At 30.6% G+C, this 16,870-nt stretch overlaps 2 protein-coding genes across 2 annotated transcripts; one reads left to right on the top strand and one right to left on the bottom strand.

The window, feature by feature from the left end:
- The first annotated feature begins 8,813 nt into the window (after positions 1-8,813).
- On the top strand, positions 8,814-10,867 carry LOC107947662 (endoglucanase-like). The gene is given in 7 exon segments (NM_001327535.1): positions 8,814-9,053; positions 9,174-9,587; positions 9,660-9,737; positions 9,813-9,965; positions 10,033-10,141; positions 10,238-10,404; positions 10,481-10,867. Coding segments are annotated over 7 exon segments (1,548 nt in total).
- A 1,248-nt stretch (positions 10,868-12,115) lies between these two features.
- On the bottom strand, positions 12,116-13,769 carry LOC107947663 (WRKY transcription factor 22). The gene is made up of 4 exons (XM_041107468.1): positions 13,223-13,769; positions 13,037-13,153; positions 12,861-12,947; positions 12,116-12,624 (listed from the first exon to the last, which is right to left on the bottom strand). The coding sequence occupies exons 1-4, from the start codon at positions 13,573-13,575 to the stop codon at positions 12,264-12,266; spliced, it is 918 nt and encodes a 305-aa protein (XP_040963402.1). The 5' UTR covers positions 13,576-13,769; the 3' UTR covers positions 12,116-12,263.
- Between the last annotated feature and the right edge of the window lie 3,101 nt (positions 13,770-16,870).

The following is a 16,870-nucleotide window of genomic DNA, read 5'->3' as shown; positions in this document are numbered from 1 at the left end:
GAATTAACCTAATTTTTTCGTTGTTATTTTGCTGCCATTTCGATGTTGATTTGCTGTCATTTTACTATTATATTGCTACTATTTTGTTGTTATTATTTGGATATTGTATAACTCTTATTTTATTATTATTTTTTTTACTATTTTAGAGGCATTTACTTGTTAAGTTGCAACTATTATTATTTTAGTGTTATTTAAGTTGGACCAAGCTTGGGTTTAGTATTTTTTATTTGGACCAGACTTGGGCAAAATTTTAGTCCTATTCTTCAATTCAAGCCCGTGCCTAGAAAATAGACCTAAAATTTTGCATTGACTCAACCCTGCTCTGTCAATGATCAAGTCTAGTCACGCAACAAACAACTATTAATGGTCAGGTTAACACAATAACAATTAACAACGAACTTAATTAGTTTCATTTTATTTTCTAAAGGCTTAATTAAATTATATTTTGTTGTGGAAAGAATTAATTAATATTTTTTAAGCATTAAATTAAAAAAGAGAGTGAGAATTGAAAATTTAATATTACAAATGCAGGGTGAAGCCAAAAAGAAAGAGAGTAAGTTTAGTGCTTCATCAAAATTAATTATATTAATCCTTCATGTAAGCACAAATTGGTTTTAATTTATGAAACATTTGAAACTAATCTCTTCTCATGTTTGGCAAATGTGAAATGCTTATGGACCCAAAATTTCAAATCCTGACAAAGAAAATGATTGAGCTGTTCAAACAACCCTTATTCAGTTTCATGGAACTATCACATTTATATATATATATATATATATATATGATTTGTGCTTTACACTATCCACTTATTTTTCTATCTGTTGGGGTTTCTAGAACGAAAATGATTTCCCAACTGTATCCTGTAATAGTTTTAACAATGTTAATTTCCAATCAGTTTTATTTAATGAGAAAATGTGATGTTTAGAAGTTAGAAAAAGTTGATTGGAGATTAAAATTAAGTTATAAATTTTGATAAAAGTTAAAATATAATTTTAATATTGTATTGATTAATATTTTTATAATATTAAGTTAAAATTTTATTATTTATGAAAAATTAAAATGTAATTTTATCATTATTAATTTATAATTTTATACTTTTTTAAAAAATAAAAAAATAAAATTTCAATTTTTAAGGCCAAGACCCCTACATGTGCCCTTAAATTTTATCATATATATAACTCGTGTGAATTTTTCTTAAATTTTATTACTACACATATAATTATAGTTATAAATTCTTTGAAGAAAATCAAAACCTTTGGAATTACAACACTTTTGGTTTCATAGTTTTAGTAACATTTTGTTACTTGATGTTTGTCATACAAAAATTAAAAAAGAAAAAGAAAGAAGAAGAAGAATTTTCTACTAGCAAGCTTAAATTTACAAATGGTATTTTAAAATCAAATAAGTTGAGCTTATACTATTAAAACCCATATTAGTATAATAAGGCGTAAGCACATAGATTTTCATCATTTATCCACACTACCAAACAAACAAAAGGAATTAAAAAATACCCCCAAAATATATAAAATTCTATAAATTAAAACTTTGAAAGCTTTGGATTAAATTTTGTGACTCTCCTCAAATTCATAAATTAAAGAATCCAAATGTCCTAAAATCATATACATTACGCTAAACAAATAACAACAAACAAGCCTGTTTCTTCTCTTTCTTTCTTTTTTTTTTTGTAATATATATTAAAAATAAATATATATATTTTTTAGTAGGGGCAGGCCCAGTGAATTTTTTTTCTTTTAAGTGTTTTAAAAGTTTAAATTAAAAAAAAAGTAAAATTACATTTTAACCCTCTTAAAAATGATAAAAAATTAATTTAATTTTTTAAAAAATTATAAAGATCATCTTCTAGAACATCCTATTAAGTATAACTGCCCTTAGCGATGGCCAAACATAAACAAATAAAAAGGTAGTCAAAACATGATATGAAATATATAAAAAATGGCTTAGATATATTAAGAAAAACTATATAATATAAATTAAGTTTTATTAGCAATTTGGCCCCTACATGTTGGGGTTAGATTGAAAATATTGGAAATAAAAAAAATGAGTTAAGCAATCGCATACTGAGGAAACAATAGGTAAAGGGTTTCAAATTTATTTATGTAATTCAAATCTTTAATTCATAAAAGCAATGGTTTTTTAAGTCAGACTGGTGGTCGTATTGGTTAGATCATTAGTTGGCCGATTCGATTAAATTTTTTTTTAATTTAGTCAGCCATTCCGTATTTGTTTCCGAATCAACCGGTTCAAAACCCCTCTTTAAATTAATATCTCGATCAATCCCCGATTTAACCAACTAATCCAATTCTACAAAAGCGCCAAATGAGTGTTGTATTTGGTTTTATTTATTCAAATTCCTTACTTTCTTTTTGTTTGTTTTAGAGTTATTGCTTTTAGATAGGGTTGTATTTGAGTTTTTGGGTTTTAGAAAATATTCCGCGAGATGTAACAATTTTCACGAATTTATTTTCTTATTTTGAACTGTGAGATATCTCACATGCCAAAATACAAGTATATTCTAACACTAAATTAGACCATTTTTCTTAAATTGATATTTTAAAAAAATTGTCCACTATAATACATAGATGTATATTTCCTCCAAGAATTAACAAGTTAAAAAAACGAATCACCAAGTGGAACTATTAAAAATTGTGATATGACATTTTTGGTCCACGCAAATGATGATGTGGAATTTATATTGATTAAAATTTTAGGAGAGAATTAACATCTGTCTTTTCATTACCAAACAAATTGGACTTTTCCATGAACATAGATGAGTTACTTACCGTTCCCAACAAAACTAATAAATCAAGCATTATTGAAACAGTGAATCAAAACACATTAAGGAAAATGGAAACTAAAAGTTCAATCGGAAATTTTATTTAGGATAATTTCTCACACCGACCTGCCATAAATGGCAGCTTAAGCGGTAGCTGACCCCGAAATTTGGATTTAGCTGAGACATACGAGAGATTAAACAACAAAATTTTCAATTAAACTCATTTAATTCTTTTTTTTTTGTTTTAAAATTTTATTAATTTTCTTTTTTATTTCATATTATTGTTTATTCAGTCACTAATTCCACCTAAATTGCTTACATGAAAAAAATAAGTCGCGGCAGGTTTTGATAGGTCAATAACAAAATGTCATTAATTTTAAAGGCGAAAAAACTGAAGGAGGAAATTAAACTTCAAATATTAAAGTTAATCAAATAAAATTGTTAATAGAACTTATAAATTATTAATATATGATACAGAAACATGGAAGCCCTATATTTCTTTTTGGTGAAAAAAATTGATCAAGATCACCTTTAGTTTTATTTTGATTTAAAACTTTTTAAGGCATTATAAGAGGTTTCATTATTTTTTCTAGGAATATATCGAATATGATCCGTTGAACTCTCTTTAAGTATTGTAACACTCGTTTTCCCCAACAAATTATCCTTTCAAACTTAAACTACTTCTAAACTATCAATATCAATCATAACTCTATTAAAATGGAAGCGCTACATTTAATTATATTTGGCTGATTGATCGAAAATGTTTGGTAGAGTTAGAGTTGGGATATAATTTAAACGAAATTGTTGGTAACCATTGACTAGGACTTTTGCTTGGTCGTCAATGATAACGGCATTAGCTAAGTTAAAAGAACGCAAGAAAGTCCACCCATCACTTTTCTTGTAAATTTATGCACGAAATGGACATTTTGAGTAGGTAAGGACTTTAACTGAAGAGTCTGTTTCAATACCACTTAAATTAATATCTTAACTTATGTTATTCATTTACCTAAGTTTATGGACTGATATAATAATATAACAAACTTTAGATAACAACAAAACAATACACTTGTTTAACCATCTCATTATCCGTACAAGTCTGAAATTTATTTGAATATTTAAGAAATTTTGAACAAAAATTTAAGCCTAAAATGAAAACAAAAAATCATGTATAAATTAAATTTGGACTTCAACGTTTAATGTTAGATTCCATCCAACTTATTTTTTTTTCTTATTATGTATTATATTGTATTATTTTTTATATATTCGATAATTTATATCATCTAAAAATCAACTTAAATTAATTATTTACAACAGTGAATTCAAATAAAATTTTAAATTTATATTCTAGGTCGGACAAAGTTTAGATAACATAAAATGTGTTAATCCTATATATTAGGTGATAAGTGCATAATTTATTAATTATTTGTGATATTTCTCGCCTTAAATTATGCTATTTATATTCTTAATTATATTATTTATATTTATATTTTATTTATTATTGATTTAGGGAATAATTGAAAAAAAATGAGGTTATATTATAAACTAAGAGAATTATATAATAAACAAGAGAGAATAATAGAAAAATGAAACAATGATTCAACTTCCACTTGGATCCCAAAAAACTTATACATGCCCTCCATTTATAGTGCCTCAACCACTCCAGGTTACAAACATATAATAAAGATAATTAAGGTGCCCTATAATTTTTTTAAGGGTTACAAGAGAATGCATTTGGGGGGTTTGGAGAGTTATATGGACATCCATTTATCAATGGATTTACAACACTCCCCATTTAATGTTCATTAATGAAAATGTGCTTCATTAAAACTTTATTAGAAAAAACTCTGTGGGATGAAAATATAATGAAGGAAAAATAATACACAATCTCCTATTACAAGTTGCCTCGTTAAAAACTTTTATTAGGAAAACTCAATGAAACAAAACTTTGGTTGAAGGAAAAAAATACATTGTGTTTTAGACTCTCCATAATGCCAACATCACATTAGATCTTTGAGCCAACGCACTCCAATATTCTATACTAGTTTTTCAAATGTTGTGGTTGACAATGCCTTGATAAAAGACCAGTCAAATTATCACTAGAATAAATTTGTTAAACTTTTATATCACGTTTTTTCTCAATATCATGACTGGAGAATAATTTTGGTGAAATATGTTTTCTTCTATCACATTTGATGCAACTACCTTTCAATTGAGTTATACATGCTATATTATTTTTGCATATGATAGTTGACATATTTTCTTGCAAAGACAAATCACATATCTTCTAGATATGTTGAATTAACAACCTTAGCTAAACGCATTCTTAGCTTGCCTCATGTATTGCAATTATTTATGTATGATTTGAAAAGGCAACAACTAATGTCAATTAATAGAGATCTTGATTTACTTGAATAAAATAATTAACCTCATTCCAACTATTCTTTTAAGATATCTAAATACATGTTTAAATTCCATTCCAATGTCTATGTGTTGGAGAATAACTAAGTCATGCTAACAAGATCACAACGAATGTTATACCGGGTCGTGTGTTGTTTGCAAGATACATAAATGCCTTTATGTCACTTAGAGATGGTACTTTAAGACCAAGAAATACTTCATCATTTTCGCAAAAACAAAATGGAACCATGGGGTACTCAATGGATGTGATTTATTCATATAAAATTTCTTTAAGATCTTTTCTATATAACATGATTGATGGACATGAATTCCATCCTTTAAATGCTCGATCTTTAGGTCGAGACAAAACTTTGTTTTTCTAAGATATTTCCTCTCAAAATCTTTCTTTAAATAATTTACTATATTTTGAAGCTCTTTGTGAGTTCTAATAATATTTAAATCATCAACATAAACAACAATTATCACAAAATTTTGATCCATACCTTTTTATAAAAATGCATGGACAAATTGAATCATTTTTATAACCTTCTTTTAACAAATATTCACCAAGAAGATTGTGTCACGTCCAAATTGTTTTAATCCATATAAGGATTTCTTTAATTTGACCGAGCAATTTTCCTAAGGAACTCTATATCCTTTTGGGATTTTAAATCCTTCAGAGATCTTCATATAAATTTTACTATCAAGTGAACCATACAAATAGATTGTAACGATTTTCATTAGATGCATGTCAAGTTTTTCACGTATTGCTAGACTAACAAGATATCTAAACGTGATTGCATTCATCACAAGAGAGTATGTCTGTTCATAATCAAAGTCAGGTCTTTGTGAAAATTCTTGTGCTACAAGTTGTGCTTTAAATCTTACGATTTCATTTTTCTCATTTTGTTTTGGCACAAATTCCCATTTAGTGAGTGACTTCAATTATGCTTGAATTGCATTATTCTAATCTGACCAATTTTTCTATTTCTACATTCCTTAACAGATATAGGCTTAAGATCCTCAATTTTTTTTTTTTGCTATTTCAATAGCAGCATTATAAGTATAAACGTTGTCAACAACTTTTTCATTTGGTTTCATATTTTCTCGTATTGATACAATTTATCGAAATCTTTTTATTTTTATCATTTTCATTTTCACTTTTAGATATCTAGATTTTTTATTGAGTTTCATAAAGTAGTGTCCAAACCATGCTTCTTTTTGACACCTGGCAAAAAAAAAAAGCTCCCGTCTTTTTTTTTTTGAGATTTCCAAACGGTGGTATAGTTTCAGTTTTAGTCCTAAAAATATGCTAAAAATTTAAATATTCATATCTATCTATATACCTCATGTTAACACGTGGCACACCCACCATGCCTCTTTTCTTTTTATTTTATTTTACAACAACGGTTAATTTTTAGTTTTGGTCCTTCTACTATGTTTAAAATTGAGAATTAATCATTATACTTTACTTTTTAACATAATTTGGTCTTTATATTTTTATAATTTTATTAATTAATTCAAATAGTTAATATAGTTAACTTTTCAATTAAAGTGTTACGTGGTTAAATATAATTTGAAAGAGAATTGTTAAATCTAAAAAGTAGAGACATTAAATTCTTAAAATAAAAGTAAGAGGGCTAAATTCCAACTGTATAAAGTCTAGAGGCTTAGAGTCATGGTTGTTTAAACCAGATCAGATTGGTTGGGGTAGTGGTCCAGAGAGAGACATTAGATTAGTTAAGCTGTGAACTGGTACGAACTAATTGAACTAGGTTAAAAATAAATTGAGTCGAGTTTTTTTTATGATTTTTAATGATTTATTTAATCGAATCGTACAAACTAGTGGCATGACCAATTCGACTACCGATCCAACTTAAAAAATTTTACTTAGAATATATTTTAATATTCAAGTTTTAACTTCATTATTTGATGCAAAATGTGGATAGTATGAATGAGACGAATAATCATTGCTTGGATTTCAGTAATTGAAAGTCAACTAGAGATCCTTTAATTGTTGCTAAAAAAAGAGAAGAAAAAGCAGGAAATCTCCACCACTAAGTTATTTTGCAAAAAAAATATGTTATCTAAGGCAGCAACTAAGAAGCACTAACTCATTTTTCTAGAAAATGCATTAAGGGGGGGGGGGGCAAGTTCATAAATGGGAATAGAAGGTTAGATTATGTGCGCATATTTAAAGGGTTTTTCTTTTTTCTTTCTTAATACGGCGAAATTATTGGGAACACAGACAAGTGTTTCATGTATTGGCCTCATGAAAACTCCATGGCAGACAGCTTATGAACATTAAATAAGAAAAAGAGAAAAAAGGGGGAGGGCTAGTCCACTGAGAAAGAATGCTTAAATGATTATTGTTTTCTGGTTTAGCTAAATCTTAACGTGTGAAAAGGAGACTATAATTCAACCTACGCTTAATCAATTGGAAAAGAGTCTAAGATAATCGTTGATAGAATTGATTGAATGCTACTACTTTGCTTTATAAGAAATTATTAAACGTGCTAAAGAAATGAATTTAGAGGAAAAAGTATTAGTGAGGTTGGTCTTAAGAATTTTTGGCCACAAAAATAAAAGTTGGATTTGTAGAATTTATATATATATCTGATAATGTGTCGGGTTTGAAAATGAGTTTAAATATTTTTAAATTTTGCTAAAAGAAAATAAGTTAAGAGAGTATCCGTATTTATATTTTAAGACCTTTTTTTTATACTTAAAAGTCAATTCAAGTAATAAAAATCAGATGAAGAAAGGAGTGAGATCTAACCAAGGATAATAACTAAAACCTTTACGTTTAGCCCTAAAATTATTTTTTTATTGATTGGTTTGTAAAATGATCTTATGTTGTATTAAGTTGGGTTAGTAATATTTGATGGTTGATTTTAATAATATTATGGTATAATCGTGATGACTTATTGACAAATCAGTTAAGTTTAGATTAAAAATTTCATCCCATTTGATAAATATTTATTTGAATCTTCTCTTAGCAGGGAAACGAGTTCCATGTTAGGATATGGCAAAGGGAGATTGTTGCTTCTAACAGGGTTTAACTTACGGGCAACGGATAAGGTTAAGATTGATTTGGGCTTTTGGTACATGATTGGCTATTTGGACATTCAAAAACTGAACATGGGCCACAAGTTGATCGTAGTGATCTTCCTGTAGTATCATCAGTCATATGTTTACTAATAGCCAAACCACTAACATAGACGTATATATGAGCGAAGCCGTATGAGAACAATCATTATATTTAGGCCCATAACTAAAAGGTTCAATGAACCATTGAAATTTATGGTTTTCTCGTATGGAAAAAATCACACGAAAGAAGATACATGACGTGAAGGAGTGGGTGAAACCATATCTCATTGTGCTCTCACTCACATTATTAGTACAGTCTTGTGACTCAACTCTTACTGACTTTGCAACACATTCTTAATTTATTCACTTCACGCCATCTCCATTCTTCCCATGTCATCAACGCTTGTTTGATTTTTGTTAAATAACCAGCTACAGCATCAGTTGTGGTGAAAAAAGGTCTATAAATAACCAGCATGGCCAACCATTAAAGACCATGCAGGTTAGTTAATGCAAATTGTAAGTCATGAAAAAAATGGGGTGTGTTGAAATAGTATGGGGTCTGGTCTTGTGCTGCAACTTAGCCATGGCATTGACTAGTAGTAGTCACAATGAACTAGCCTTCGAGGATGTGGAACATTTGTCTTATGACTATAAGGATGCACTAGGCAAAGCAATCATGTTCTTTGAAGGACAACGTTCGGGGAAGTTGCCGGCTAACCAGAGACTGAAATGGAGGGGAGACTCTGCACTCACTGATGGCAAACCTGATAATGTATGTATGGCTACCAAATTACTTGGTACTTTGATGATGATGATGATGATGATGATGATAAAATTGAGCTTCGGCAAATAGTAGACTAATTTTGAAGTTTGGATTTGGTTTTGTGTGCAGGTCAAGCTGGTGGGAGGTTACTATGATGCTGGGGATAATGTGAAGTTCGGATGGCCAATGGCGTTTACAGTGACATTGTTGAGTTGGGCAGCCGTTGAGTACCGGCATGAAATCTCTTCGGCCCATCAGCTTAGCCACCTCCGCGCTGCTATCCGTTGGGGCACTGATTTTATATTGCGAGCCCATACTTCACCCACCACACTTTATACTCAGGTTGGGGATGGAAACGCTGATCACCAGTGCTGGGAGCGTCCTGAAGACATGGACACCCCTCGAACACTCTATAAAATCACTTCCGATTCACCAGGCACAGAAGCCTCGGCTGAGGCTTCCGCCGCTCTTTCAGCTGCTTCATTAGTCTTCAAACGAGTTGATTCCAATTACTCTACAAAGCTGTTAAGCAAATCCAAATCGGTAAGTAGCTCGTTTAAATTTGTCCCCTCATGCCTTGTATGCATTTCAATCTCAATCATATTGGCTGCACAGTTATTCAAATTCGCAGACAAGTATAGGGGATCATACAAAGACTCTTGCCCTTTCTACTGCTCTTTCTCAGGATATCAGGTAAATCATAAACCTTTAGCAATGTTGATAACCATATAATCATTTGAGCTTTGCATCTGATATATATATATATAGGACGAGTTATTATGGTCTGCAGCTTGGCTATACAAGGCAAGTAGAGATGAAAAATACTTGAACTATGTTTTGAGCAACCAAGGATGGAGTCAAGCAGTATCAGAGTTTAGTTGGGACAACAAATTTGCTGGAGCTCAAGCATTACTAGCAAAGGTAAAATCATATGACCCTTCTTTATAAGTAACAAACTAAAAGAAAGGTATTAACAGTTCTTGTTCAGGAATTCTATGGTGGGAAGAAGGATTTGTCTAAATATAAGACTGATGTTGAATCATTTATATGTGCACTAATGCCAGGAAGCAGCTCTTTACAGATTCAAACAACTGCTGGTACATACATACACCTCTTAAAATATATCACTAATGAATAACTTAGATTTCTAAATGATCGTCACTAAGCTAATAAATTTTCTGGTTTGTTTTCAGGTGGCCTTTTGTATATAAGAGATAGCTCTAATTTGCAATACGTTACAAGCTCTTGCATGGTGCTATCTGTCTACTCCAAAACCTTAATGACATCTAATATTGATGGCATCCAATGTGGCTCTGCACATTTCTCAGCCTCCCAAATCAAATCTTTCGTAAAATCACAGGTATATATACATATATACTGATATTGATATAAAAAACCAAGAATAAGGTTACATTTATATACTGATATTATTGCAGGTGAATTACATATTGGGGAACAACCCCATGAAAATGTCATACATGGTGGGGTTTGGGAGTAACTATCCCATGCAGCTTCACCATAGAGGCTCATCCATCCCTTCTATCCACAGTCACCCGAGCAGGGTGGGGTGTAACGATGGCTACTCGAGTTATTACTCTTCGAACAACCCGAATCCAAATCAACATGTCGGAGCAATCGTGGGAGGTCCTGATTCAAGTGACCATTTCAATGATCGGAGATCGGATTACTCGCATTCCGAACCCACAACTTATATTAATGCAGCTTTTGTGGGTGCAGTGGCTGCTTTGCTTGATGGAACCAAACAGGAGCCTCTGCAACTGCTGCAGATTAATACAACCATAAATATGGTCGACTACATGTAATTTACCAGAGTTGCATCAGGCAACCGAAACCCATGAATTTCCTATATTCATCGAATCAATTAAGTAATTTAAACTTTAAGGGAATATCTATACTCATCTAGATAGTAGTAAATTTTCAGGGTTCCAACCTTTGTGCATAGAAACCCTTTTATTTTTTAAAATAATTGCAGAATTTATTGCTTATTTAAGAAATATTTATATATTAAATTATGACACATCCGTGTCAAATATATTTATAAAAAATAGAATTGTGTGTCAAATATCTTTATAATCTTTATAAAAAATTAATAAAATAATAAATTAAGTTTGGGTGAAATATTAAAAGTATAAATTTTGAAAACTATAGCTTAGGTTGAAATCTTATTTTGTATACTTTTTTTTATATAAAATATAAAAAATACTCTCAAAACAATATTTTGTAAAATAAACTACTTTTCACATAACTCAACAACATTGTTGACTTATAACGCTAACTCAATTAAGTGCTTAATATATAACTAGAAATATTATTACACGCATATGCATGTAAAAATTATATACTTAGAATATACAAATGTGTGTTTAAAAATAACATATATATAATAAATAATGAAACATATGTTTTGAAACTAATTAATAATAACACATTAAATATGTATGATAATAAAATGAAAAAATAAATAAACTGTGATTAAAATGAAATTTAAACATGCAAATTTTACCACAAGCAAAATTTTTATTAATTTTAAAATTTTTTTTTTTGAATAATATAACTTATTTTAGATACAGAAAGATATAACCGAATTAGTACTCAATTGACTCGTAACACTAACTCAAACAACGTTTAAATAATATATATATATGCTGTTTTGACTAGTTGAAACCTAATTAATCTTAAGCAACAAGTTTAAAGAGTGTAAGCAAGCTTAGTTGTTTGTAATTAGTAATTACCAATAGCCAAAAACTTGTAGGAAATGCAAGTTGGGACATATTGACAATAAAATACAAATTAATCATTTGAAAGAAGTGGTCAATTCTGACTTTCTTGACTTTCAACATTTATTATGTACAAATGAACTGTCATTTATACTTTGCTACCTCCTTTGATCTTTTTGTCAACATCGCTCCATCTTAACGAAGAAGCCGATATTACCTCAAAATTAACAATGAATAACAGGCCAGTCCTCCTTTGATTAACTTTTAATTGTTTATTAATAAATTTATTATATGATTTTTTAAAATAAATTTTGGTTATTATCTTAAATAAATTAGAAAAAAAACTATGATATATTCAACTCCTTGTAACAAATGAATTACAGAAACAGAAACTGAAATTGCAAAAGAGACACTCTTCAGCTGGTACAAGTGTGCAATTTGGTTGTTATTACATGGCTGGCTTATTATGTCTGCTCTAAAACTAATTCAGCAAACCGCCAGTTAAGGTTGCAGATTCGTTCATGAACCATAATTCGTGAGACAAATCTGGAAACTGGTCTACAAATAAATCCCCAAAACCCTCAAAGCTTTCAACTAATTCGTCGCTCAACATTATGTCCGGCGTTAGAATCTTGCCCCCCTCCATTGTTATGCTCTCTTGTTTCACCGACTCATCTTTAATGACCGCCGGAGAAAGAACCGTCGATTCTGCAACCTCATGGGGTTCATTTTTATCGGCAAGGTTTTTAGGCTTAGCCACTGTTGATGATTTGTTGCGAGTGCTTCCCGCAAGCGAGTTCCGTCGAGTCGGGTGGCCATGGTTGTGCTCGGCTGTGTAGGTTCAGGGATTTAAATAGCGGTCCTTTACCGAAATAGCGGCCGTTATACAGCGGTAACGGCACCGTCCGAAACCGCTACTGCCGAAACCCGCTATACCCGCAATACACAATAAGTAATGTAAAATTCACGACCGCGATACCTGCAATGACCGCAATAGCATCCGTTATGTCCGCAACCGCATAAACGCAATGCGACCGAAAAACGCGATCGCGACCGCAATTTAAATCCCTGTAAGGTTATAATAAAGACTCGAGGATCCGAGCAGCTACGCTCTACTTGCTTCCTTGCTAAACATCCTTTTGAGCTACTGCACCTGTAATAGCTCCTGTGTTTTTTTCCATTTTAAAATACTCAATGACCCCTTCAAATATATATATATATATATCAAAACAAAGATGATAAATGAATATTTACCTTGGATATGGTGATCCTTTGATGGGTTTCTGCCCATATTTTCGCCATGACCATATATCCGATTGAAGACCATCATCAGCTGTTACATGCTTCACAACTCTATGTTGCTGTTTCTTCCTGCTGAAACATGTGAAGTTATAAGTACATGTAAAACTTTTTGTAAAAACCATGAATTTAATTACAAACCTGGATCTTTTAGGCTTGGTCGAATCCTTGTTTGTACCAGAAACAACAAGTGGCTGCTGTTTTTGGCACTCTGGTTCCTCCACGTGATCTTCAAGAACTGGTATTGTATATGGGTTCAACTCAGGACAGAAAGGCTTGTAAAGTTCCTCCATTAACCCATCTAAAACATTAGGGTTTGGTTCAAAAACTTCTGGGAAACTCATGAGATGATCTTCATCTCCATGTTGAAAACTCAAAGGACCAAAACTGAATTCTGGGTTTTCCATATAAGAGATAAAAGCATCATTGTTGCTGCAAGTTTCACCAGTTACTGCTTGGCAATCCCAGTGCTCCATGTTGAAGTTACTTGTCATAAAAAATCGATTAATTATAATAATAAGAGAGAAGAAAGGGTGCCGCTGACTTTGAGATGTGTGTCAGAGAATTGTGAGATGAGGGAGATGGATGTATGAGAGGAAATTTTTAAAAAGTAAGGGCATTGTTTATAAACTGGAAACAAAAGAGAAATGATTTATTTAATTTTGCTACTTGAATTGAAATTAAGCAGCAATTTGTGTGAGTCTGGTTTTTGCTGCTGCTCAACCACCAAGTTGACGTTTTGAAAAGTCAAAAGGATTATTTTTAGCTTTTGGAAATACGTTGTCGGTGAGAAAGGAATTTTTAGCTCACCCTTTTGTTTCTTTTAAATAAAATTTCATCCTTCTAAATATTGGTGTAATAGACTACGAAGACGACATTATTGTATGGAATTATAACGAGTTCTAAATACAAATTATAAAATTAGCATTTAAAATAATTTCATAATAATTGTACGACATATTGCTAACTGCCAAAGCAGTAATCAAGGAATCAGTTGGAGATTATGCATGTATCATATAAATGCATCCACTCATTTTCTTCTACAGCAACTTCACAATGGGAAATTTATATTTTTAGGCATGCAGAAATATTATTATTTGAAATGGAGCTGCAAAACTTTTTCCAGAAATTTCTCCAAAAGCAAAGCAAACATGCAATATCTAAACATGGAAAACTTAGAATTTTAAAAAATAAAAACAGGCTGAGAGATTCGAAACAAGCAATAAAGTATGGGTAAAATCATAGACCCCATACGGCCAAATTGCATATATAGGCTATAGGGGCATTCTTAGGGTTGGTTCCCCAATCTCATATGCAAATGAAACCATTGGCATAACATTCCTTTCTTTACGGAGGATCTGTTTGATGATCAGATCTGAATATTATTATTATATGATCAATTGCCGTCTACGTTCCTGCAACTTGCCAACTGAATATTACAAGTTCTGTTAAATGTTATTACTCCAATTTGATCAGCCTGCAAAAAGCTTATGTATACACAGAGGGGTTATGGGTCTTTGGCTATCAACCCAGAAACAGATACGATCAACTGATCAAGGCATAACCTGTGTTTATTATGATATTTCTATGAGAAGAAACCTGGCTGGGAAATATGAGTTTCATAATTACTGTTTTTTCCCTATTTCTTTTAAATTTATTAGTATTTTTCAAATAAATTTTAATGGTTAGATTATAAAATTATAATGGTAATACACATTGCATTTCCAACGATAGAAAATAGGTTTGAATATTGGAAACAATATTATTAGGAAAAGTGACCATGAACTCCAAACTTAAACCGTAAAACAAAGGTAAAAGTACCATGAAGGCCTTTGTATTAAGAGTTAGATTGCATTTTGTCCCCTCTACTAAAAAAGAGAGGATAAATTCGTCCTTATATGAAAGATCAAAGAGCAAGTTACTCTAAAAAAAATTAATTCATTTTTACTGCTAAAATTAGTCCTTGATTGTTAATATGAGGTACATGTGACACCTCACGTGTAACTATTTGGTTATTCCATCAACCACGTCAATAATTAGCTATAGAACTAAATGAAAATTCTAACGTAAAGGACCAATTTGCTCTTTGATATAAAGTATAAATATTAGTTTATCTATTTTTTTTAATAAAAATGATAAAATGCAATTCGACTCTTAATGTAAATATCTCCATAATACTTTTGGAGATTCACTTTTGTAACAAGTTGATCCTCCACCATTTTCCTAGTTATCCATAAACGTAGAAAGGTTAGAAAAAAATATTGATAAAGAAGTGGGGAAAGTAGGTGTTTTGGTCATTGGTGGACTAATATATTTCCCACACGGAAAGGAGGAGGAAAATTCTTGCAATTGGGCAAAAACTCAAAACTGAGCACACACGATAAGCGAAAACTTTGGCCATACAAAAGGATATGATTGATTCTCCAAGTCTTGTTCAACATTTCCCGCTGCCTATTTAACATTATTCTCCTTCTTCTAATCCTGCTTTCATTGTAACCAAATAACACGTAGTTGAATTGGTTATATCAACTCATGATTATAGATTAAAACCCAAAATTCATGTAATTAAAACAACCCAACACATTAACAAATAATATCTAAACCTTAAAAATAGCTTCTCAGCACTTAAACCGTATAGCAAGTAAATATTGATATTGTTAGTCTTATCAAGCTTGATTATGGGTTGGATCATCTGTCTAGGATTGAAAGTTAGTTCAGAAAATAGGAGGCTTTGAGTTAAAATATAGGTTTGAAAAATGGGCTTGGACAAAAAATAAGACTCGTTTTCTAAATAGGTCGGGCTTCGATAGGATTTTTTTGTTCAGGTTCAGTTCGACCTGAATCTAACTGTTTTGTTGCTAATTCGTAGTTTTATTGCCATTTTGTTGTTGTTTTGCTTCCATTTCGCTATTATATTGCCATTGTTATATAACTCTTGCTTTATGGTTAATTTTGCTACTATTTTAGAGGCATTTGCTTGCTAAATTGTAACTATCTTAGTGTTATTTAAGTATAAAAATTTTGTTTTTAATATATTTTCAATTTTTGAGAAACATTTATTTTAATATTTTTAGCGTATTTGATGTATTATATTTTTTAAATTTATTTTTATATAAAAAATAATCTTAAAAAAAGAATTTAATACGAGTAGGTCGGGTCGGACTTGAGTTTAGCATTTTTAATCTGAATTAAATTTGGGCAGGATTTAAACCCATTTTTCAAGTCGAATCTAAATTTTAAAAATAGATATAAAATTTTAGATCGACCCGACCCAAACTCAACTAAATCAAGATGAATTATCCAAGTCCCATCCAGGACAATGAAAATGATCCAACTCCTCAAGTGAGGTATATGCAAGTATTTTTCACTATTCCATTTTTTTTTTAATTTCCCATTAGCTTAGCTGGTCTACACATTTTCATCTATGAGTTGTCCTCCATTTTTCTTGAGATTTCTTTTATTTTCTTATTGACTTAAATAACGAAGTGTATCAAAAAAATGCTAACTCTAATACCTTATAATTAGCTCAAACCAACCTTCAAAGTCCAACTCCATCTCCAAAGGGCCCAACATATGCGATATGTTATGTTTCTTTGAAAAAAAAAATTATTTAATATACACTTACAATCAATTTAAATTTGAAATAAAATAAATAAGACTCTTCCAAAAAATAAAATCTTTTCAAAATAAGTGAAAGATTTTCTTTTTATTTACTAAAAATAAGTCATATTTGTACTAATTGAAATTAGTTTATTGTTAATTTATATACTAACATGATGAAAAATAGTA

Source organism: Gossypium hirsutum, chromosome D12 (assembly GCF_007990345.1).
Source record: "Gossypium hirsutum isolate 1008001.06 chromosome D12, Gossypium_hirsutum_v2.1, whole genome shotgun sequence".
Taxonomy (NCBI): Eukaryota; Viridiplantae; Streptophyta; class Magnoliopsida; order Malvales; family Malvaceae; genus Gossypium; species Gossypium hirsutum.
This window is presented reverse-complemented; position numbering and strand designations above follow the sequence as displayed.

Coding starts and splice junctions, on each gene's coding strand:
- LOC107947663 (XM_041107468.1), bottom strand. CDS start 13,575: ATGACAAGTAACTTCAACATGGAGCACTGGGATTGCCAAGCAGTAACT. Junction 12,948..13,036: donor AAAGGATCACCATATCCAAG/GTAAATATTCAT, acceptor AAAAAAACACAG/GAGCTATTACAGGTGCAGTA. Junction 12,625..12,860: donor GATCCTCGAGTCTTTATTAT/AACCTTACAGGG, acceptor TTTAAATCCCTG/AACCTACACAGCCGAGCACA.